The 23,211-nt window shown below is 58.6% G+C and overlaps 3 protein-coding genes across 17 annotated transcripts in view; 2 read left to right on the top strand and 1 right to left on the bottom strand.

The window, feature by feature from the left end:
* Positions 1-2,074, top strand: part of EVI5L (ecotropic viral integration site 5 like) — a 32,913-nt gene extending 30,839 nt beyond the window's left edge. For all 12 annotated transcript variants that reach the window (XM_045585943.1, XM_045585947.1, XM_045585942.1 and 9 more), the window contains 4 exons: positions 55-201; positions 284-379; positions 456-551; positions 667-2,074. In XM_045585943.1, coding sequence (XP_045441899.1) covers positions 55-201; positions 284-379; positions 456-551; positions 667-945 — 618 coding nt within the window. In that variant the 3' untranslated portion in view covers positions 946-2,074. The remainder of the gene's footprint in view (positions 1-54; positions 202-283; positions 380-455; positions 552-666) is intronic.
* A 2,353-nt stretch (positions 2,075-4,427) lies between these two features.
* PRR36 (proline rich 36) lies at positions 4,428-9,358 on the bottom strand. The gene is given in 8 exon segments (XM_045585791.1): positions 4,428-5,197; positions 5,407-7,230; positions 7,320-7,432; positions 7,651-7,750; positions 7,866-8,143; positions 8,662-8,755; positions 8,758-8,773; positions 9,344-9,358. Coding segments are annotated over 8 exon segments (2,952 nt in total). The 3' UTR covers positions 4,428-4,685.
* Positions 9,359-13,986: 4,628 nt separating this feature from the next.
* LRRC8E (leucine rich repeat containing 8 VRAC subunit E) lies at positions 13,987-22,712 on the top strand. Of its 4 annotated transcripts, none has more exons than XM_036450011.2 (3): positions 13,987-14,116; positions 17,892-18,034; positions 19,334-22,712. In XM_036450011.2, the coding sequence occupies exons 2-3, from the start codon at positions 17,897-17,899 to the stop codon at positions 21,575-21,577; spliced, it is 2,382 nt and encodes a 793-aa protein (XP_036305904.1). In that variant the 5' UTR covers positions 13,987-14,116; positions 17,892-17,896; the 3' UTR covers positions 21,578-22,712. The 4 variants fall into 4 exon arrangements, with proteins under 4 accessions (XP_036305904.1, XP_036305908.1, XP_036305903.1 ...); XM_036450010.2 differs by having other exon boundaries at positions 14,069-14,116; positions 17,896-18,034; XM_036450013.1 differs by lacking the exon at positions 13,987-14,116 and adding an exon at positions 17,153-17,563.
* The last annotated feature ends 499 nt before the right edge of the window (positions 22,713-23,211 follow it).

The raw sequence follows: 23,211 nt of genomic DNA, 5'->3' as shown, positions 1-23,211 counted from the left end.
CGGCTGCCTCCTTGGTAGGCCGTGACCCCCGCCCGCACGTCCTCCCTCCTCCAGGACCACATCCACCGCAACCTTCTGAACCGCGTGGAGGCGGAGCGCGCGGCGCTGCAGGAGAAGCTGCAGTACTTGGCCGCGCAGAACAAGGGGCTGCAGACACAGCTGAGCGAAAGCCGCCGCAAGCAGGCCGAGGCCGAGTGCAAGGTGCCCCCTTCCCGGATCCCGCCTTCCCGCCCCCACCCCTGCCCGCCTCGCCCTTGACCCGCCTTCTCCCCACTGCCCTCAGAGCAAGGAGGAGGTGATGGCGGTGCGCCTGCGGGAGGCGGACAGCATGGCCGCGGTGGCTGAAATGCGGCAGCGCATCGCGGAGCTGGAGATCCAGGTGAGGGGTGAGGGCGGGGCGGAGCGTGCTCCAGGCCCGGATGCTGCCTGCCCCCCTGAACCTGGCTCACCCACAGAGGGAGGAGGGCCGCATCCAGGGCCAGCTGAACCACTCGGACTCCTCGCAGTACATCCGGGAGCTCAAGGACCAGATAGAGGAGCTGAAGGCCGAGGTGAGCCCTGCGTGTCCTCATTGGGTGACCAGCCAGGAGTCAGTGTCCGCCTGGGGTGCGGGCAAGGAGGGTGCCAGGGGGCAGGGGTGCCATCCAGTGTGCCATCCCGCCCCAGGTACGACTGCTGAAGGGCCCGCCGTCCTTCGAGGACCCACTGGCCTTCGACGGGCTAGGGCTGGCACGGCACCTGGATGAGGACTCGCTGCCATCGTCCGATGAGGAGCTGCTGGGCATGGGCGTGGGCACAGCCCTGCAGGATACACTCTACCCGCTGTCCCCCCAAGACGCCCGCTTCCTCCGCAGCCTGGAGCGGCCAGCCAAGGACAGCGAAGGCAGCTCCGACAGCGACGCCGAGGAGCTGACCACACCCTACAGTCAGGGCCTGGACAACTGAGGCCCCGCCCTTGAGCCTAGAGCTGGGGGTGGGGGAGGGCCTCCGGGGCCACACTTAAACTCCAAGCCCACCCCAAGCGACACACACAGCGGGATGCAGAGGGTAGAGCTGGAGCCTGAGGACCCTCAGGGTACCTGTCACACCCGCCCTCCCCAGCACTGTTCAACCCCTCTAGGCCCGGCTACCTGGAAGTCTGCCCCTCTCAACAGAAAGGGCACAAGAGGACACAGGTCCCAGGACTGGTATCAGAGAGCTCCCTCCTCCCACCAGGCCCGGGGACAGGAGAGTGGCCCTGCCGGGAAGGGCCAGGAGCTGGAGGAGCCTGAGGAAGAAGGGGCCGCTCTGGGCTGGACGTCAACACCTCACCATGCTCCTGGGGGCCCCTGGCTTCCAGGGACAGATGGCCAAGCGGGGCTTTCCTGCCTGATGCAGGCCTCATGGCCCAAGCAGAAACCAAAGTCCCGCCTACTGTGTGCAGGGCCCCCTGGGGGTGCACAGCCAGCAGGAACCAGGCCAGGCAGTGTCCGTCCCTGCTTCCTGGGAGGAGGGGGGCCAGAGCAGCTGCAAGCAAGTCATGAGCCCCAAGTCCCCAGGGCCCCTACATCTTCCTCTGCGAAGCACCCATCACCCCATCTTGACCACTGATGGGAGGGCTCCGCCCCCCAGGCTAGCCTCCTCTCCAGGGGTCCCCAGCCTCCACTTCCCTTCCTTCCCTGGCTTCCCCGGCCCCACCCTTTGCCAGGCCCAGGCCCCAGGAGAGGAGGCTGCCCAGAGGGGTGGCACCTCATGCCTCCTTCCTCACGGTGGTCCTGTGATCTCTGCAGTCAGAGCCAAGAATGGTGCCAAAGTCCATCAACGCTCCCCAGACCCCTTCCCTTCCGGGGCCTTTGGACTCTTGGGGCTCCTGGAGCCTGAAGCGGCCTCCTCGGCGCCTCCTGGAGTGGAGATCCATGCTCAGCCCCCACCCCTTTCCACTTGCCCACGTCTCAGTGTTACAAAGCCTGGGGACCAGGGTGGGCATCGCGGGGCTCTTCCATGTGCCTCTCACACTGCCCACCCCCATTTTGCACACTGCCTGTTCACACTCCACATGTCGCCCAGGTGGGGATAGAAAATAAATGTATTTACAGTCACAGACAAGGAACACTGAGTAAGGGGACTGCAAACAGCCTCGGGGCCACAACAGTAGGGAGGGGAGCAGGCTGTCCTGGTCCGTGGGAGCCTCCCAGAGAGGGGGGGGCTATAGCAGGACAGCAGAGTGGGGGGGGGGGGAGCAGGAAGTACCCAGGTTGGGGTGCAGCACGAAGAGGAAAGAGCATTTGCTGGTTCAGTGTGAGCAGCTGTGTTGGTTTGGGAGGGATGGTTAGTATGAGGGGAACAGGCCAGCGAGGACCTTGGATGTCAGGCTCACAGATGGACCCTGATGGCTGGTGTTTTCACAAGGGTCGCTCTGGAGGTGGTGAGGACAAGGGGCATGATTTCCCTCCTGGGTGACCCAGCTTGGGCCTCCCCTGAGAGAAGTGGAACAATTTGGGGTCTGGGAATCTGATTGTGTTCATCATGCCATACTTCCTGAGGCCTTCCCGGTGCTGTGCCCCGCCGGGCCTGGCTCTAAGGGATCCCCAGGGTAGTGGAGGTGGCAGACACTGGTGCGGGAGCAGGAGCTGAGCCTTCATGCTGATGTGACAAGTGATCAGTAGATGAATGAGCAGGGAGATCAGGGAAGGCTTCCTGGAGGAGGGTGTCAGGTCAGCTCCAAGGACAAAAGCATAAAGGCAGGACTAGCAGGAAGCACATGATAGAAGGAACAGGAGAGAGGGCATGGCCAGACCAGGAAGGGGTTTCTCTGGTCAGAAGCCAACGTTTGCTATTTGAAGTGAGGGCACTGGGGAGCTATGGAGAGCTGAGGTGAGGGGAACAGCATCAGATGGACCATAGTGTTGGGGATCAGTGAGGAGGCCAGGGCAAAGACCAAGCTGAGCCGGGCAGTGGGGAGAGAGAATATGAGCTCCCTGAGCAGCAGGGCAGGATGCTGGTTATGCTCTGGGACAGCCAAGTTCCCCAGATTGTGCCATCACTTAGCAAACAGCTCCTGTGGGCCCATGCACACTCCCATCACACAGAATTAACACTGAGACCCCCGCAGTGACTGTCTCCTGCTTTCATAGGGTGATTCCACCCCACCAGCTTCCAGGTCCGGTAGGGCCCCAGGGAAACACTCAGGTTCTGCCCTGCTCCCTCTTGGGGCTGGCTCTGAGGTCCTGACTGCACAGTAGGTAAGGAGCCAGCACCCACCTTTGGGTTTGTCTCATATTCTAGAAAGGAAGACTCATGGGTCCTTGCCAGGGCTCAGAAAGAGAACCTCTTTTTTGCCATGGAACTCGACCTTGAATGAGGAAGCATGCTGTGTGCCCTCAGACGACACACTGACTCTCGGGGTGGAGGTGGTTGTGTCCTGCTGAGATAGGGTCAATTTCTCAGGTGCTAGATTGGGAGGTCCCCATATCTGGGGTGGAGACAGGCAGAACTGGGTGATCTGTGTGTGACAGGAGCCTGGCTGCAGGCTGCACTGTGAGGACTGGGTCTATGGGCACAAAAAAGGCTGAGGACCCAACAGGGAGTCCTGCTCTGTCCTTTTACCTGCCCAGGGGGCTGTGGTCCTTGCCAGGCCTCCATCACTCTTGGTGTGAAGCAGGAGACCCGCAGGGAGGGAGGAAAGGCCTGGGAGTGTTTCCTGAAGTGCAGTTGGGAAGAAGGGCCTGGGCTGGGGCTTGAGGAATCCAGCGTCAGGATAACTGGGCTATGGGAGGAGGGCAAGGAATTGTGATCAGGGGAGACAAATGAAGATACTGGTTGGCTCTGGTGAGGACCCCTGGTTTGGGGAGAACACCCTAAGTTGGGAGGGTAAGTGAGGTCCATGGGTTGGGTGCCATAAAGGGGCATGGAGGGTAAGTGAGGTCCATGGGTTGGGTGCCATAAAGGGGCATGGTGAAGACTCCCTGATCTCCCACCCAGCCTTGGAGGAGGTTGCTCCTTCCCTACAGGCCCCTCCCATCCCCTTCCGGGAGGGACCTGCTCCCTACACTAGGTCCTTCTGAGGAGGTCCCTGCACTGCAGCCTCCTGGGTAAGCAGAGGGCAGTGTGCCCTGGGTAGGGAGTCTCCAGGGGAAACAGAGCGACCCCTCACTCCCTCCAACACACCGGAGCATGAAAGGGGGTGCACACTGGGCGGGGCCCTCCACCCCCAGCGAGCCCCTCCCACGTGTCTTGCCCCTCTCCCCAGGAGTGCTGGCCCCCCTGGCCCAGGGTGGGAAGAGCTTGCACGCACTAGTTCACGCATTGGGACCCTCCTAAAGTTTCCAGAAGTCAGACCGGAAAAAACCTACATTCACGCACGCGGGTAGGTGTGCCCGGCTAGACCACGCTCCGCAGCGCCCAGTCTCACCGCAGCCTCGGCCCCCGCAGCGACAAAGACGCCCAGCGGCAGTGTCCCGGCTTTATTGCAAACTATACACGTGGAATGGGGGCTAGGCTGAGGAAGCAAAGCTCCAGGGGAGCGTGAGCGTGTCCCAGGCCAAAGGGGCGAAGCTCGAGGGGAGGGCCTTAGCAAAAGGTGTGGGTGGTGGCGAACCTGGGCCAAAATTCTACGAAGATCTGGATTCCAGAAGGAGGGGTCTAAGACCGAGAGGTGTAACGGGAGGGCGGACGCTAAGGCGGGGGTGGAGTTAAGAGAATCGGACTCAGTGGAAGGTCTCCACCTCCACCACGGTCCAGTCACCCTGCGGGGAAGCCACGTCGTCCGGGGAGAAGCTGGTGACGGAGGTGATACTGGCGCGGGACTCGTCCAGAGGAGACAACAGTTCGGCCCAGCGACCCAGTTCAGCATCGCTGAGCGCAGTCCGGGCGCCGCCCGCGCCGCCCCCGCCCCCAGCGCTGCCGGGGCCACAGCCGCTGTCGCCCGCCGCACCTTCGGTCGCCGCCAGCAGCAGCGTCCGGCTCAGCAGGTGCTGCACGACGCTCGCCTGCAGCGCCCCCAGCGGCAGCTCGCCCAGGCGCGCCGGCTTCCCGCTGCGCGAGGCCGCCAGCATCCCGGGCCCGGCCGCCACCTTCCCGCCACCCGCGCCGGGCCCGGGCCCGGGCTCCAGCGCTCCCTGGGCGTCGGTCGCCGACTCCGGCCTTTCAGCCTCGTAGATGGTGCACAGGCCGTCCGCAGCGCCGGACCCAGCGGCCGGAGACCAGGGCAGGGGCCCCCCTGCAGCGAGGAGAGCCGAACTAGCGGGAGGGAGCGATAAGCCCCGCCCGCTGCCCCGCAGCCCCGCAGCCCCGCAGCCCCGCAGCCCCGCAGCCCCGCAGCCCCGCAGCCGCCTGCCCTGAGCCGCGAAGCCTCGCCGTCCACCCCGCCCACCCACATTCCAGGCCTTGCCCCGCCCACAGCCCCGCCGGGTCCCAAAGCCCGCTCACCCGGGGCGCCGCGGCCGGCCAGCGGCGGGGCGGGCCCTCGGCTCCAGGCGGCCGGATGGCAGGCGGCGAGCTCGGCGTCGGCGGGCGGGGAGGCGGCGGCGCCCTCGGGGCCGCTGTCGTAGCCGCGCAGCTCCTCCGGGGTGCTGGTGGCGCTGCTGCTGTGGCCCGCCAGGTCCGGGCCGCTCAGCGTGCTGGACGGGCTGCGCGAGGGCGGCGGCGGCGGCGCCGGGGCCAGCGCCAGGGTCAGCCGCGGGCCCGGGATCGGGGCGTCGGGGCCCGGGGTTGGGGGGCGGCGTGGGGTCTGAAGAGGGGGAGAGGCAGGAGGAGAGGGAAGAGCCTGCAAAGGGGACAGGACTAGAGAAGGTGGAGCCGGGGGAGGGGGAGTGGCCATTGGAGGGAGAGGGTCTGGCAGAGAAGGCAAGGCCAGAGTTTGGGTTTGCACAGGGGCCATAGCTTCTAGGAGAGGACTGGACGCAGCGGGAGTGGCCTGCAAAGGTGGTGAGGCCAGAGGAAGGGAGACCTGTGGAGGGGACAGGGCCTGAGAAGAGGGAGAGACCTGCAGAGAAAGTGTGTCCAGGGCAGAGGGACTCTGTGGAGGGGGCGTGTCCAGGGGAGGGGCTTGCAAAGCTGGCGAGGCCAGAAAGTGTGGGGCCTGCAGAGGAGGCAGAACCAAAGAGGGAGCGGCCTGCGGAGGGGACGGGACCAGAGGTGGGGTCTGCACTGGGGGCGTGGCCAGTGGAGAAGGCGGGGCCTGCGGAGGGGACGGGACCAGAGGTGGGGTCTGTGGAGGGGGCGTGGCCAGTGGAGAAGGCGGAGCCTGCGGAGGGGCTGTGGCTGGAGGAGGATCCTGCGGGGGAGGGGCGGCCAGGGTGCAGGCAGGGTGCTGAAGATGGAGCGGAGACAGAGGGCCGGCCGGCGGAGAGGGCCCGGCCAGCGCAGGAAAGTCCTGCCGCGGGGCTGTGGCTGAGGGAGAGGGTAAGCTCTGCGGAGACCTTGCCTGAGGAAGAGGGGCTTGCGGAGGGGGCGTGGCCGGTGGCAGACCGGCTGACAAAGGCGGTGTGGACGGGGGAGAGGGCAAAGCCGGAGGAGCCTGGGCAGGGGACGCGCTCTGCAGAGGGGGCGAGGCTGGAGGAGGGCCTGGAGCTGGAAGAGCGGCCGTGGGAGAGGCGGGCGCCGCCGGAAGGGATGCGCTCAGGTGGACGAGGGGAGCTGGCAAAGGGGGCGTGGCAGGAGGAGAGGGGCGGCCCCGCTGAGGGGGCGGGGCAGAGGGCGGGGCAAGCGGAAGGGGCGTGGTCAGAGGGCCCGCCGGGGCCCGGGAAGGAGGCGTGGGGGGTGCAGAGGGGAGGGGTGTGTCCCGCAGAGTAGAGGCAGCGATAAGGCTGGGCGGTGCCGGTGGTGCGGTCCGAACCCGCGGAGAAGAAGTGGCCAAAGGGGGCGAGGGGCTCTGCAGGCTGGCTGCGCCCTTCCTGGAGGGTGCGGCCTTTGGGGGGCGCAGAGCCTGCAGGCCTTTTGGCTTGGCCTGCGAGGAGCGCCCCAGCGAGGCCTGGGAGTGAGCCGGGGAGGACAGCGGGGTGGCGCCGGAGCCCGGGGGGCGGGGGGCCGGCCTCTGGGCGCCGCCGCCGGTGCCGGGCCTTTTCCGGGCCGCAGGGCTCGGCTCCGCGGCGCTGCGCTCCGGGGCATGGCTCGCTGGTTTCCGGGGGGCCTCCGCCAGGGGGCGGGGCCGGGCACTGGAAGCTGGCCGGGGGAGCCCCACATCAGCACCCCCACCCCGAGGCCGAGGGGAGATGGCGGGGAGGGGAGCGCCTGGCGTGGGACCGAAAGAGTCTAGGGGCAAAGCAGAAGACAAAGGGTCATCGACACTTACAGGCTGGTCCCCCCCAAGCCCAGGAGCCCCATCCTCCCCGGGCACATACCTCTCCGCGCCTCCACACTCAGGGCACTCACTCTGGGAGTTTCTGGGGGTTTCCCTCTGCCCCTCGGCTCCTCTGCTGGCGGCCGGAGTGCCTTCTGCCCCAGAGGGCCTAGCCTGGGGGTGAGGGGGGGAGGCATGCTCAGGGCAGAGCCCACCTCCCCACCTCCAAAGTTCACATTGTCTTCCTCATCTGTGAAATGGGCACATGGACCCTCTGCCGCCTTAGAATGGCTTTCACCCAACTTGCACCCAGTCACCTGCAGGTGTTCCCACACCCCAATTCCAAAGAGTGACCCTCTCCCTTGCCTGGGGAGGTGGGGGGGGGGGGGTACCTGGTGGCACCTCCGGCTCGTCCGGGGCTGGAGACTGAGCCTGGGCCGGGGGTCCTGGCAGCGGTCCGCGCCCCTCTGGCCGCCGCTGCGGGCCTCGCGGCTGCCGGGAGAGGGCGGTGAGCAGGTGCCGGAGGCAGAGCGAGCGGGTAGCACAGGAGGAGGGAGGTGCAGGGGGACGGGCTCGGGCTCGGGCTCGGGGGAAGAGGCTGGGGTACCTGGGCTGCCGGGGCCGGTCCGGGGGCCCCGCGTGGGCTCCGCCGCGGGAGGAGCGTCCGGAAGGGCGGCTGGCCGGGCGCCGGGCGCTCGCTCGGCCGGGGGCCCCCGCCCCGCAGCTCCCGCGGCCCCCGGAGCCCTGAGGGCTGAGGGGGTGACAGGTGGCGGGGCCCGAGGAGCCGCTGGGAGCCTGGGGGCTTTCCGGCGGCCCGGGGGGTGCGAAGCCGCGGTCCGCTCAGCGGCGCCCGCCCTGGCCTTGTCTCTCCGGTCCATCCCGCACCTGAGGGGACACAGCGGGGCTTGGACCGCCCGGCACCCTGCGGGAGCCCGGCTCTGGCACCTCGCTGCCCACGGGCACGCACACCTCGGCCTCGATCCCCTTCCCTCCCACCCATCCACCCACCCGCTCCCCAGCCGGGCTGCTCCAGGCGGTCCCAAGTCCCATCCCATCACCCTCCCCCTGGCCCTGCTGCCACCGCCCATCCCCCTTGTCCGGTCCCCGCTCCCTCTCAGACCCCGGATCCACGCCTCTGCCCCCCGCCCCCTAGGGATCCAGATGTCCAGCCCCGGGGACAGGGGGATCCCCGGACTCCAATGGGGTGGGGGGTCGGAGCGCACCCCCGGGTCCCCTCGCCAGCTTGGGGGAAGTGGGGGGACACGCCAGCACCTGCCGGAGGAGGAGCGGCCCTGGCGCCCGCGCACCAGCTCCGGGAGACAAAGAGCCGCTTCCCGAGCGGGATGCCCGCGCCCGCCCGCCGCGTCCGCGCCGCCCACTCCACCTGCTGGCGCCGCACTCACCTCCGGCCCGGCCTCCCGCACCCGCGCGGGGCCCCTCGGGTGGGGTGGATGGCAGCGAAGGAAGGGGCTGCGGGCGGCGGCCCCCGGAGCCGGCCCGCCCCTGGGCCGCGGGCTCGGAGACGAGGGGCGCACGCGCCGGAGCGGCCGGGGAGGCGCGGGAGCGCGCGGAGGGAGAGGGAGGGGCGGCCGCTCCGTGCGGCCCGGAGCTCGGGAGACCGAACCCGCGAGGAGAGGGGAGGGAGGCGAGAATCCCCACCACAACATGCACGGGCCCTGGCAGCCAGGGGGCCTGCCCGCACCTCCGGCCCAGGGACCAATCCGCAGTTCAGTGTCCCTGGTCTCTGTCCAGGCCTTCGGGTCCCAGGAGGCAAGGCCGCCCTGGGTCCCTGGAGGCACCCACCCCTGGCATACCCAAAGGCTTTCCCAGACCCCGCAGCCCTGGGAATTTAGGGACAAACCCTGAATTTGGGCAAGAGAGGAAGAGAGGGAGAGGAGAGAGAAACTGAATATGGTGAGAGGTGGCCCAGCCTTCTGCAGGACAAGGCACCCCAACCTCCACACGCACCTAAGTCACATGAAGGGGTGAGGTCAGGTCAGCAAAGGCTTCCTGAGAGAGAAAGTTGGATTTTTAAGTTTTTTGTAATGCAAAGGCTGGTTAAGCGTCCATTGTAGAGGCAGCCACCGCACAGATGGCCATCTCCGACAAACACACTGCCAGCCACACAGCAGGTGAAGAGCAGGCTGTCTTCCCCACGAAGGTCCTTTGTTTCAGAGGTTTTGGTTGACCATTTGAGTCATTTTTCCCCCATGCTTTAAATTCACCAATAAAGAGTGGGCTCATGCCTCAGCTGGCAGATAGCTTGGCCTGCGGACTGAAGGGTCCCAGGTTTGATTCCAGTCAAGGGCATGTACCTTGGCTGCGGGCACATCCCCAGTAGGAGGTGTGCAGGGGGCAGCTGATCGATGTTTCTCTCTCATCAATGTTTCCAACTTTCTATCCCTCTCCCTTCCTCTCTGTAAAAAATCAATAAAATATATTTTTTTTAAAAGAGTGGGCTCGTGAAACCCTAGGCACCACACTCTACCCCAATAAAAGAACCCAGGCCTGCCCTGGCCGGTGTAGCTAAGGTGGCTGAACGTTGTCCAATGCACTTTGAGATTTCAGATTTGGTTCCGGGTCAGGGCATATGCCCAGGTCTCAGAGGGCTTGATCCCCAGTAGAGGGCATGCAGGAGGCAGCCTATGGATGTTTCTTTCACTGATATTTCTTGCTTTTTAAATATGTTTTTTATTAATTTCAGAGAGAGGCAGGGAGAGGGAAAGAGGGATAGAAACATCAATAATGAGAGAGAATCATTGATTGGCACCTCCTGCACAACCTGTGGACGCGCCCTGACCAGAAATGGAACCGCAACCTCCTGGCTCATGGGTTGACGCTCAGCCACTGAGTTACACCAGTGGAGCTCTCATCATTGTTTTTCTCTCTCCCCTTCCCTACTTTTCTCTCTAAAATCAATAAAAACATATTTAGCCTGGCCGGAAGCAGAGGTTTGCATTTTCTTGCTTCAATAGTTGTGTCCATAGTTGAGGCTCAGGAAATGGAAGAAAAAAAGAGAGAAGCCACGGTCAGAACTGAATACCCTACTTTAGCTGATGAAAGCCTATCTCAGAACCCATCCTTGCAATGGATCCTCCCTTCAGCTTGGAAGAGGTGCTCCTCAAACACCCCTCTTCCATACCTCCCCCTTCCCCCCCCCCCACACACACACACACGCACACCGATTGGATCATTCCAGGCCTCACCTCATCCCCAGGTCTATTGAGGATCACTTGTGTGAACACCTTCTGGCAGTACCGCAGCCTGGGTCTCTGCCTGATTACCCACTCTCCAGCAGTGCCCTTCTGAGTCTCAACTGCCTGCCCAGAGCCCTGCTCTGCTGTCTTCTTTGGTGCCAGGGTCTCTCCAAGGCTAAACTGACTCCATCCTGCATTTCACTGAGATCTGGATTCTGCCCTGATGTAAGACCATTTCCCAAATTGGTCCAGCAACAGAGGGATGGATTACACAAACCAAAACATAACCTGCAATCCCTACAATGGAATACTCTTCAGCAAAAAAATAAAATAAACAAAGAAAGAGAGAAAGAAAGAGTGACAGAAAAAAAAATAAGAAAGAAAAAGGAGCCAAAACTGGTTTGGCTCAGTGGATAGAGCGTCAGCCTGCGGACTGAAAGGTCCTGGGTTCGATTCTGGTCAAGGGCATGTATCTTGGTTGTGGGCACATCCCCAGGAAGGGGTGTGCAGGAGGCAGCTGATCAATGATTCTCTCTCATTGATGTTTCTAACGCTTTATCCCTCTCCCTTCCTCTCTGTAAAAAATCAATAAAATATATTTTTTTAAAATAAATAAATAAACTACTAAGACACTCAAAATACATTGGGGCAAATCTCAAAAACATTCTGCTGATGAAAAGAAGCCACACACACACAGACACACAGGCTTCACTGTATGATTCCATTTACAGAACATTCTGAGAAATGGAAGCTAATCTAGAGGGACAGAAAACAAAACAGTAGTTGCTGGGAGCTGGTGGGGGAGGGACACTGTTGGACCACCCTCTGTAGTCACTCTCAGGTTCCTGACCTTCAGAAACTATGAGACAGTGAATGCTTGTTTTAAGCTGCTAGGTTTGGGGGGTAATTTGTTATGTACAAATAGCTAACTACCTCAGGTTCACAAGACATTAGAAGCTGGGTATTAAGCACAAGTGTTGGTGAAAATGTGGAGAAATGGGCAATCATGGGTATTGTTGGTGGAAATGCAAAATGATGCAGCTGTTGTGAAAGAACAGTGTGAATGGTCCTCAAAAAAAGTAAACAGAGAATTTCCATATGACCCATCAATTCCACCCAAAAGAATTAAAAGCAGGAACTCCAAGAAATGTTTACATTTACACACTTGTGTTTAATTATTCACAACAGGCAAAAGAGGGAAGCAACCCAAGGGTTTCTCGATGGTGAATGGTTAAACAAAATGTAGTCCGCCCACACAATGGGAGATTACTTAGCCGTAAAAAAGAAGGATATTCTGACACAGGCTAAAATATGGATGGAAATTTGGAGATATTATGCTCAGTGAAATAAGCCAGTCCCAAAAGAACAAGTACTGTATGATTCTACTCATATGAGGTCCCTAGAGGAGTCAGATCCACAGAGACAGAAAGTAGATGGGGGGTGCCAGGGCCTGGGGGGGAGGAGGAGGAGGAGTAAGTGCTTAATGGGGACAGAGTTTCAGTTTGAGAAGATGAGAACATTTTAGAAATGGATGGTGGGGGTGTTTGCAGAACATTGTGAACGTACTTAATGCCACTGAACTGTACACTTAAAAATAGTCAAGACTGCCGAAACCGGTTTGGCTCAGCGGTAGAGCGTCGATCTGCAGACTGAAAGGTCCCAGGTTCGATTCCGGTCAAGGGCATGTACATTGGTTGTGGGCACATCCCCGGTAGGGGGTGTGCAAGAGGCAGCTGGTCGATGTTTCTCTCTCATTGACGTTTCTAACTATCTCTCTCCCTTCCTCTCTGTAAAAAATCAATAAAATATATATATTTTTTAAAAATAGTCAAGACGGAAAGTTCCGTTATCACCTTTTTTTAAGTTGGGTGTTATTGATGTGGGAAAATTCACCCATTCCCAGTGGGAACATAAAGTGATAGTCTTTCTGGAGAACAACCGGAAAGATTGTAGGTGTGTCCTATGACCCATCCATTCCACTCAAGTGTCGATCCGTGCGGCAGGTGCCCTGAAGCCTCCTCCATATCTCCTGAGCACCCGCGATTCCCACATGTCAGGGAAATCAGAAGTTCCAGGGAATTAATGCCCCTCCATGTCCCTTCTGCAGAGCAGCCCTCAGCCAACACAATCAGGATCCAGCCTATTAGTACTTCAACTCCCACAACTGGGAGGTGTCTTCCACCGTCTCCCAGAGTTCCCCAGGAGAATGGAGCCCCGGTTGCCCAGTGTCAACCTGCTCACTTGTCCTCATTGATGTACCCTCATTAAAGCTTATTGGCTTCCTTCCCTGCCCACTCTCGTCTCCCCGCTGTCTCACCATTAGTGCTTGTTGGGATCACTTCTCAGATAAGCTATTTACATCCTGATTCCTTGTCTCACAGTTTGCAACTAGAAGAGCCCGAATTAAGATAACAGCTCAATCGTCCACCCGCTCATCATTAACTGAATGCTCACCACTGTGTGCCTGGCACCATTCCGAGTGCTGGGGACACTGAAGGGAGCAGAAGAGACCCCAGCCTCCTCCAATGGGGCTGCCAGCCCAGTGACCGCAGACTCTTGCATAAGTGTGCCAAGCTGGATGCTTATTCCAGAACAAAGCTGGGAACAAACCCCAGGGAGTGGATCTCAAGGAGCTTCTCCGGAGGCAGGAAGAGACCACGGAAGAAGAGGGAGGAAGTATTGGTCTCCGATGGCTCCTCAGAGGGAGCCCAAGACTTATCAGAAGTGGAGTGCCAGAGGGTGGAATGCCGCCCAGGGGCTCACAGAGGAAGCTAAGCTAAGGGGGTCCCAGCCTTCAAGGTTTCAGGGTTTCAGGAGCCTCTACTGTGGAGAACTCGGGCTTCTTTGTCCCAAGGTAGACCACTCCCCTTTCTAGTCTAGATTCTCTCCCTTGTTTTGTAGTCAAAGCAGATCAAGGTTCAACTGCCCATGCCCCCCAGGCTGAATTGGGCAATTGACTGGTCTAAGACCCAACCCAGGCCTCCCTGGGGGAAGGAAAGGGTGGGCATGGGGAGACCGAGTCGTACTTCTAGAATCTGGCCGCCCAGGCTGGACTCTAGCCCCAGCTCCCAGAGCCTCTGACCCCTGCACCTGTCCATGGACCACGCAAGGAGCTGGCAGGGGAGGGCCAACCTCAAGGCTGGGCAGGGTCAGACGTGTAAGCACCCCACTCTACTTGGCTCCCTGACTGGATGGACCTTGATCACTGGTTCCTTGGTTGGGCCTCAAAGCCAGGTGGCTGCACCTTGGGGTGGGCGAAGGAGGAGACCCCTCCTCGTTTTCTGACTCCATCTGTACAGCGTGGCTCCAAGGAGAGCGGCCCCGCGGATGCGCGATGCCTGATCCTCATCTATATGCCTCAGGCCAGATCCCAGCCAATGGCAGCCGGGCCCAGAGGTCAGGGCCCTGCGCCTAAGGCCGGCGCTGGGCCACCTTGGGGAGAGCAGTCACCCTTTCTGCGATCCCCGATCCCGGCGCCAGGAGTCAGGGGCACCTGGAAGCACCGGAGGGAGGCAGGGCTGAGACGTCAGGTGGGCGGGGCGGGGCGGGGCGGGGCGGCTCCTGGTTGCGGGCCCGCCCGCCCTGATTCACCCAGCCTGGCCTGTGAACTAACTCTGCCGGAGCGGGGACCCAGGAGTTGGGCCCAGCCCCACCCTGAGCGGTGAGTAGGTGGCTCTCTCCACCGCTGGGAACCAGGTTGCTGGGTGGGGGTCGGGCCCACAGGAGGACTGGCCCAAATGTGGCTGGCACAGGGGCCTGAGCCCACCGCCACCGCCTGGGGCACAGGGCGCTGAGGAAAGGAGGGGGCAGAAAGAGGCTAGGCCCTGCTCAGGCCAAGGGTGCAGGGCAGGAGGGCAGGGAGGCCTGGCCAAGGACAGAGTGAAGATCCACAGGCTGTGGGCGACCTGGGAGGGGGCGAGGGGGTCCTTCATGATGTTTCCCTCTCCTTGACCTCTGAGACCACAGCGGCAACTCATCTCCGAGCTCCATAAGGCCCAGAAACACCGTTTGGGGTCTTCACCAGGCTGCCTCCTCTGGGTCTCTTAAACCTCAAGATTCCCTAGAACCCCAAGTCCTGGCAGGGCACCTTGGAAAAAGTACTCGGTTGGGAGTTCCCAGGTGTGCCCCACTCCATCTGCTATCAAGCCCCATCCTCTCCCACCAGGGCCTCAGTTTCTCCCTTATGCAAAAGTCAAAAGGTTGGACCTTGTGCCCTCCAAGGCCTGTTCCAGCGCTGACAACTGCTGTTGTGTCTTCCTTTCCTCTCAGCATGGACTGAGGGTGGGGACAGGGGCTAGCTCAGGAGTCCTCACCACCACTGTGTTTTTGGAGGCAGGTTGGGGGAGGGGGGGGCGGGGAAAAGCCTAAGAGAGGAGAGACAAGGGTCAGGTGTGGATGGTGGAGCTAAGACTGGGCAGGGGGCATGCACCTATCCCAGGCTGACAGAGACCCCTTCTTCAGTCTGGCATTCAGAGCAGCCATCCCTCCATCTCACCCCCACATTCCCCTACAAAGATACTAGTCTCTGCCAGAGGTTTTCTCTCAAAATGAAACTGGATGTAATCAGTGGGCTGGCCGCTCAGTCCTGTCAGAGCTGTGAAAACTTGAGCAAGTTGTTTCTCTCCTTTTGAGGCAGGAAAACGAGAGCCCAACACACATGCTCACTGAGACATGGTGGCTGTAAGTTGTGTGTGTGGCCCCCTTGTTGTTTTCTTAAGGTTTCTCCCATCCCAAAAGTCCTTTTCTCTGGACCCTCCCACTACCCCTGCTCAGACAAAGGGGGGGGGGGCATTGTGTCTGTGGAAGCTTAATGGCAGGTTCCAACAATCAAGTCTGAGTCATGGAGACACATAATGATAACCCCTCGCGTCTGTCTCTGATGGTGGTGTATGGGCACCTTGTTCCGTGGGAACCACTGAGCCATCTGCTGGGACCTTAGGGTCCCTGCCTTTTTGCCTCTGATTGTGGACCCCAGGAGTGAACGTCCCCCATTGTGAGATGGACCCTGGAATGTGGCAGGAACTCCGGCAGGAAGTCCCCTCCTGCAGCCTCCAGAGTTAGTTCTTAAGAGACTGAGCAGTGTCTCTGACAGGGACAGGTAGGCAGGGCAGGGGAACCACGGTGGCAGGACTGGAAAAGAATGTGTGGTGTCTCCCTGGTCCCAGGTCTCCCCTCAGCTCAGTGTTGGTGCGCTCATGCCCACATGCACAAATGTGCACACTTCGAAATGCCCCAAGTGACCCTTTTGGTGGCTGCAGTGTACTTTTGGGCACTCGGGGCTAAGATGCCCTGGGTATGTTTCTCTCAGATTCCCTAGTGGCCAAGACTGAGACGCACTGAGGCAATTTACTTGGCTTTTTGTTGAGGATGGTAGGAAACTGAGTATAAGGAAAGAGCCATTTCGTAAGGGATCTTGTGTTCTTTGTGCACCTCCTTGCGTGTGCCTGGTGCTGGGTGAGTCAGGGCCTGAGTCAGGGAGCCCAGGAGAATGGGTGTGAGCACACATGTACCCATTTTGCTAGCCTAGCCCCACCTTGGTACCTTGGTGGAAGCCTCTGAGGGGATTAAGTGGGTGGGGCCTACCTCCTCTATCTCCACCCACTAAATCCCCAAGGCTTTCAAGGGGACGGGAACCAGAGGTGTGGAGGTGTCAGAGCCTTTGGTGCAGGTGTGGGCCTGGGTCAGGTTCCCCCTGAAGATGGGTGAAGGGCTGGAGGACCAGCTGGTGGCCCAGATGCTCCTTTCCTTGCCCAGCCTGCACCATGAGGCTACCAGGATGAGGAGAGCTGGCTCCAGGAAGCCTTTGGGAGAAAATGAGGCCTAAATATTGGGAACCATGGGTGCTGGGAGAGGCGGGTGGCCTAGGAGCCCCCTCGGAGGCAGTGGCGGCCTTGCTACCTCCCTCTCCTCCCACCTCCAGCCTCAGGGAGAGAAGAGGGACTCCTGGTCCAGGCTGGTGGCCTCTGTGTGATTTGCATCTGGCCATCTGTATCTGGAATAAGGATACCTTGATCTAAAATGAAACCCAGGGACAGGCCGCTTGGTCCTGTCTCAGTCGTAGATGTCACACTGGCTTTTGTTAACGTAAAAAAGCCATTGAAACCTGTAAAGAATTTTTGTGAGTTTATTTGATCCAAACTGTCGACATATGCCGGGAAGCACAACCTCAAGGAATTGAGATAATGCTCCGGAGAATGGAGGGTTACATCTGTATTTGTACATTGCAATCAAAGGAGGGACGAGGTGGGTGACATGAAATTTATTGGTGATGGATTAAGGAGGTGGGATAAAGCAAAGCAGTGGGATAAAAAGTAAAATGATGGACACATTACTTAGGTGAGTGCAGGAACAATTAACATGATAATGAAGGAATTTGTGGCATCCATTATATCTGGTTGTGCCCCAGGGGCCCCAGAAAAAGGAAAGTTACAAGTTACCCAGACATTTCAAGGGTATGTTATCGTAGTTGCAAAGACAAATAGGCTCAGTTAAGGTAAAGGTTGACCTTGTCAGTGGAGATACCAGCCTAGGACCTAAATGCCCACTATAACTGCGTTTAGTTAAAGTTTAATTTCAGACCATCCTTTGTGGTTACCTTAGGTGTCTGAGTTTGCAAGACCGCCATGCAGGCCTCCCCTGAACTTGTCAGGTCAGCATGTGGCCCCTTTCGTTTACACTCCCCCCGCCCCCACCCGAGTTTTTCATTTCCTGATCCTCTGCCACAGTCTCACTCACCCTGGCACCCCCTGCCCTACACTGTCAGAGCCTAAGTGTCTTTTTCTGCCTCAGATTCTGGGTACTAGTCCCTCTGGAAACCCAGGTGCCCCAGCCACACACCCCGAGGGCTGACCAGCCTTCAGTTTTGCCACTCCCTGTCCCTGGGGCCTGTAATCGGAGCCAGGCTCCAGCCGGCTTTTCCGGTTGGAGTTTGGAGGTGGTGCCCTGAGCTCCCCTCAAGGCAGTGGCAGGGCCCACACCCCGGAAGTCCCAGTCCCGAGCCTTGAGCCATCCTCTGGTCCAGTGGTGGGGAGCCAGTCCTGACACTCAGACACCAGTGTCTGGAGTCACAAGAGCAGCAGAGGAACTTTTGCCTGGCTCCTAGTGGAGGGTAGGAGATGCCCTGGTTCTGAAAGAAGGACACACGGGCCAGCTGGACGACAGCGGTGCCAGGACATCCCTTCCTGAGCCCTGAGAGGGCAGGCAGGTTCAGATTGGCGCAGGGGTCCCGGGAGCAGACGTCGTGAGAACGTTAGTCGCTTGACTCCAGGAAGGAGGTGAGGTCTGGGGGAGAGGAGAAGGGAACACACAGCTCCTGGGTTCTGCCAGGTTTCCGCAGGGTGGAGCGCAGATCCAGAGCAGCGGCTGGCTCCTAGGGGGCCCCACCAGCAGGTGCCACTGCCTGAGGTCTCCACACCACACTTCCTGCTCTCTCACAGGCAGGATGATTCCAATAGCCGAGTTCAAGCAGTTCTCGGAGCAGCAGCCTGCCTTCAAGTTGCTCAAACCCTGGTGGGACGTCCTGGCCGAGTACCTCACAGTGGCCATGCTCATGATCGGAGTCTTTGGCTGCACCCTCCAGGTAAGGGGAGGGGGAGGGCGAGGCCTGAATGAGGGGTGAGAGAGGAGTCTGTATAGGGGCGGGACTTTAGAGGGTGTGGCCTAGGGAATTTCGGAAATCTTCCTCTTATCCAAGGAAGGGGAAACCAGAGCCCCCTAGGTTCACAGACCAATTCCGAAGTCTTCCCATCTCTCCCTCACTGGTAGCAGCACAGAAGTCCTGCACACAGCTGTGGTAGTCCATATTTTTATATACTTCTGTCCCCAGAACCTAGTAAGAACTGCAGTTACCTTATTAATACGCTAGGGCTGTCATAACAAACTATCATGAACTGAGTCAGACCTTTTTTATCGTACAGCTCTTAAGACTAGAAGTCTGAAATCAAAGTGTCAACCTGGTTGGTTTCTTCCCAGGGCTGTCAGAGAGAATATGTCCCATGCCTCTTTCCTAGGTTCTGCTGGCTTGACTTATAGATGATATTCTCCCTGTCTTCATAGCATCTTCGCTCTATGTGTGTGTGTCTATGTCCAGATTCCCCCTTTTTAAAAGGACACAGTCAGCCTGGCTGGCATGGCTCAGCGGTTGAGCTTCGACCTATGAACCAGGAGGTTATGGTTCGATTCCCACTCAAGGCACATGCCCAGGTTGTGGGCCCAATCTCCAGTGTGAGGCATGCAGGAGGCAACCAATCAATAATTCTCTAGCAAAATTGATGCTTTTATTTCTTCCTCTCTGAAATCAATAAAAGTGTGTGTGTGTGTGTGTGTGTGTGTGTGTATATATATATATATAATATTTTATTGATTTTTTACAGAGAGGAAGGGAAAGAGATAAAGAGCTAAAAACGTTGATGAGGGAGAAACATCGACCAGCTGCCTCTTGCACACCTCCTACAGGGGATGTGCCCGCAACCAATGTACATGCCCTTGACCGGAATCGAACCCGGGACCTTTCAGTCAGCAGATCAACGCTGTACCACTGAGCCAAACCGGTTTCGGCTAAAATTATATTTATAATCAATAAATAAATCAATAAAGGCAGTCATATTGGTTTAAGGTCCACCTTAATGACCTCATCTTGACTCCATCTGCTCTGGAAACATGCCACATTCATGGGTATTGGGGATTAGGACTCTGACATCTTTCTGGAAGACACAATTCAACCTAACTTTTTTTTCAGACAGACTGAAGCTCAGGTTTAGTGACTTCTCAAGTCAGAGCCAGCTGGGGACAGTTAGGGATCAGGACCTTCTACCTCAGCCTACTTTCTCCCAATTTCCCAGATCCCTCTCCCTCTCTCACCCTCCCCCCTATTCCACAGGTGACACAGGACAAGATCATCTGTCTGCCCAGTCATGAACCCCCGGAGAACTTCTCTGAGGCCCCGTGTCAGCAACTGTTGTTGCAGGGGGTCCCTGAGCAGATGGAGGGTATCCAGGAAGTAAGCGGCCTCAAAAACAACCTGGACCTGCAGCAGTACAGCTTCATTAACCAGCTCTGCTACGAGAAGGCCCTTCACTGGTACCCCAAGTACTTCCCCTACCTGGTTGTCATCCACACACTCATCTTTATGGTCTGCACCAGCTTCTGGTTCAAGTTCCCTGGCACAAGCTCCAAGATCGAACACTTCACCTCCATCCTGGGCAAGTGTTTTGACTCACCATGGACCACACGGGCTCTGTCTGAGGTCTCGGGGGAGAACCGTAAGGGCCATGCCACTCGACAGGCAACAGCAACTGTGGCTGCTGAGGCAGGGCCAGGAAAGGTGGGGGAGGGTGAAAAAGAGAAGGTGCTGACAGAGCCTGAGAAGGTGGTGAGTGAGCCGCCAGCTGTTACCCTGTTGGACAAGAAGGAGGGGGAACAGGCCAAAGCCCTGTTTGAGAAGGTCAAGAAGTTCCGTGTGCATGTGGAAGAGGGGGACATTTTATACACCATGTACATCAGGCAGATGGTGCTCAAAGTCTGCAAGTTCTTTGCCATCCTGGTCTACAACCTCGTCTATGTGGAGAAGATAAGCTTCGTGGTGGCCTGCACGGTGGAGACTTCCAGGTTCACGGGCTATGCCAGCTTCTGCTGCAACCACACCAAGGCCCACCTCTTCTCCAAGCTGGCTTTCTGCTACATCTGCTTTGTGTGTGTCTATGGCATCACCTGCCTCTATACACTCTACTGGCTCTTCCACCGACCCCTCAAGGAATACTCCTTCCGCTCTGCGCGGGAGGAGACTGGCATGGGTGACATTCCCGACGTCAAGAATGACTTTGCCTTCATGCTGCACCTCATCGACCAGTATGACCCGCTCTACTCCAAGCGCTTCGCCGTCTTCCTCTCCGAGGTCAGCGAGAGCCGCCTGAAGCAGCTGAACCTCAACCACGAGTGGACGCCCGAGAAACTTCGGCAGAAGCTGCAGCACAACGCCAAGGGCCGGCTGGAGCTGGCGCTCTGCATGCTCCCAGGACTGCCTGATACGGTCTTTGAGCTCCGTGAGGTCGAGGCACTCCGCCTGGAGGCCATCTCTGATATCACTTTCCCCCCAGGCCTGTCACAGCTGGTGCACCTGCAGGAACTCAGCCTGATCCACTCTCCGGCCAGGCTACCCTTTTCCTTGCAGATCTTTCTGCGGGACCGCCTGAAGGTCATCCGTATCAAGTGTGAGGAGCTCCGCGAGGTGCCTCTCTGGGTGTTTGGGCTGCGTAGCCTGGAAGAGCTGCACCTTGAGGGGCTCTTTCCCCCAGAGCTGGCTCAGGCAGCTACCCTTGAGAGCCTCCGAGAGCTGAAGCAGCTCAAGGTGCTGTCCCTTTGGAGCAACGCCGGCAAGGTCCCAGCCAGCGTGACCGATGTGGCTGGTCACTTGCAGCGGCTTAGCCTGCACAACGATGGGGCCCGCCTGCTGGCCCTCAACAGCCTCAAGAAGCTGACGGTGCTTCGCGAGCTGGAGCTGGTGGCCTGCGGGCTGGAGCGCATCCCCCACGCAGTCTTCAGCCTGGGCGCCCTGCAGGAACTCGACCTTAAGGACAACCACCTGCGGTCCATTGAGGAGATCCTCAGCTTCCAGCACTGTCGCAAGCTGGTCACGCTCCGGCTATGGCACAACCAGATCGCCTACGTCCCCGAACATGTGCGTAAGCTGCGGGTCCTGGAGCAGCTCTACCTCAGCCACAACAAGCTGGAGGTCCTGCCCACCCAGCTGGGCATGTGCTCCGGCCTCCGCCTGCTGGATGTCACCCACAATGGGTTGCACTCCCTGCCTCCTGAGCTGGGTCTCCTCCAGAACCTGCAGCACCTGGCTGTCTCCTACAATGCCCTGGAGACGCTGCCTGACGAGATCTTCTTCTGCTCTAAGCTTCGGACGTTACTGCTGGGCTACAACCAACTGACTCAGCTGTCCCCCCAGGTGGGGAACCTCAGGTCCCTCAGCCGCCTGGAGCTCAAGGGCAACAGGTTGGAGGCTCTGCCTGAAGAACTGGGCAACTGCAGAGGGCTAAAGAAGGCTGCGCTCCTGGTGGAGGACGGCCTTTATGAGGGGCTGCCAGCAGAGGTTCGAGAGAAGATGGAAGAGGAGTAAAGCCAGGGAGCGGCAGGTTGCAGTAGAGGCTTTCTGGATGTTTCCATGCCAAAATCTCTACCAACGAGGTGGCCAGGTGGGCCCAGGCCAGGAGAGGAGAGGAGCAGTCATGTCAGCCCATGGGGCCGAGGCAAGAACTTGGGACTGGTTTATCTGGGACGAGAGGCTGTGGGTTTGGGGTGCAATGGCACGGAGAGATGAACTCGGTCATAGATTCTCACACCAAAACCACATCTTGGCCTTGGCTGGCTGGCCTGCCTCAGCCCTGGGCCAGAACTGCTGCCCTCCCCCTGGACATTCTAGCCCAGTCGGTGCCACAAAAGGGGGTGAGGACACATTCCGATAGGATTTCAATCCTCTCCCCCGTACCAAAGCTTACATCTTGGGTTCTCTCCCAAGAAAGTGTCACAGACACAAGGGACCAGCACACACTGCCCTGGCTTGTTGTTAATTCTCTTATTTGGCAAGATATCAAAATCAACATTCCCAGAAAACATCACAGGCCCCACCCCTGAAAGACTGACTCAGGAGCTTTGGCCCGAGGCCAGGAACTTGCCTGTCAATAAGTGCTCCAGGTAACCCTGATGCATGTGGTCCTAGAGCAGCATGTTGGGAAATGCTGACCTCCAGAGGTGTTCTCTAGAGCAGGAATTCTGAACCCTTTGTAGGTCCCTAGACCCTTTGAGAATCTGATGAAAGCTGGGCACCTCCTTCCTCAGGAAAATGCCTGTGTACACATTCATGCACAATTCTGCAATTTCAGGCAGTCAACAAATACCATCAACTCCCAAAGGACTCTTCATGGCTGCCCTAAGGGTTGCAGACCCCAGATTAAGAACACGTGCTGTGGAGGGTACATTTTAAAAAATAAATAATACTAATTATCAGAACTATCATTCCGATTTCCTGTGTTCACCCTTGTTGTCGAAGCCATTTCACAAGACCAATTATAGGCCCATAACCACAGTGCCACAATAAAGGGTATGTGTCTCTGTCCTGGAGACCTCAGGTAATCGGGAGAAATTAGGTGGCATCTCCTGTATATCTTTTTTTCCTGGAAAACTCCTCCTCTTATACCTTCCCTGTTATTCTCCTAACTCTATACTTTTTTAAAAAATATATATTTTATTGATTTTTTTACAGAGAGGAAGGTAGAGGGATAGAGTTAGAAACATCGATGAGATACATTGATCAGCCGCCTCCTGCACACCCCCTACTGGGAATGTGCCTGCAACCAAGGTACATGCCCTTGACCGGAATCGAACCCGGGACCTTTCAGTCCGCAGGCCGACGCTCTATCCACTGAGCTAAACCGGTTCCGTCTGACTCTATACTTTTTATAATTTTTATTGATCAACTTGAGAGAAAAACATAACTTTTGCTGTTTCACACTTTTATGCGTTCATTGGTTGTTTCTTGTATGTGCCCTGACTGGAGATAGAACGCACAACCTTGGTGTGTCAGGAAGATGCTCTAACCAACTGAGCTATCCGGCCAGGGCTCACTCTATACTTCTGTATCTGCTTCACCTGTCAGTCATCACCAGAGGGGCCCTCTGCCTGACCGTGACCCCGACCCCCTGGGCTCCACCACCTCCGAGGTGTCTGCTAAATGCCACCTCCGCCTGGCCCCTA

This window comes from Pipistrellus kuhlii, unplaced genomic scaffold, assembly GCF_014108245.1.
Source record: "Pipistrellus kuhlii isolate mPipKuh1 unplaced genomic scaffold, mPipKuh1.p scaffold_m20_p_21, whole genome shotgun sequence".
NCBI classification, from domain to species: Eukaryota; Metazoa; Chordata; class Mammalia; order Chiroptera; family Vespertilionidae; genus Pipistrellus; species Pipistrellus kuhlii.
The sequence above is the reverse complement of the archived record's forward strand: the minus strand, read 5'-3'. Positions and strand labels throughout refer to the sequence as shown.

Coding starts and splice junctions, on each gene's coding strand:
- LRRC8E (XM_036450011.2), top strand. CDS start 17,897: ATGATTCCAATAGCCGAGTTCAAGCAGTTCTCGGAGCAGCAGCCTGCC. Junction 18,035..19,333: donor TCTTTGGCTGCACCCTCCAG/GTAAGGGGAGGG, acceptor CCTATTCCACAG/GTGACACAGGACAAGATCAT.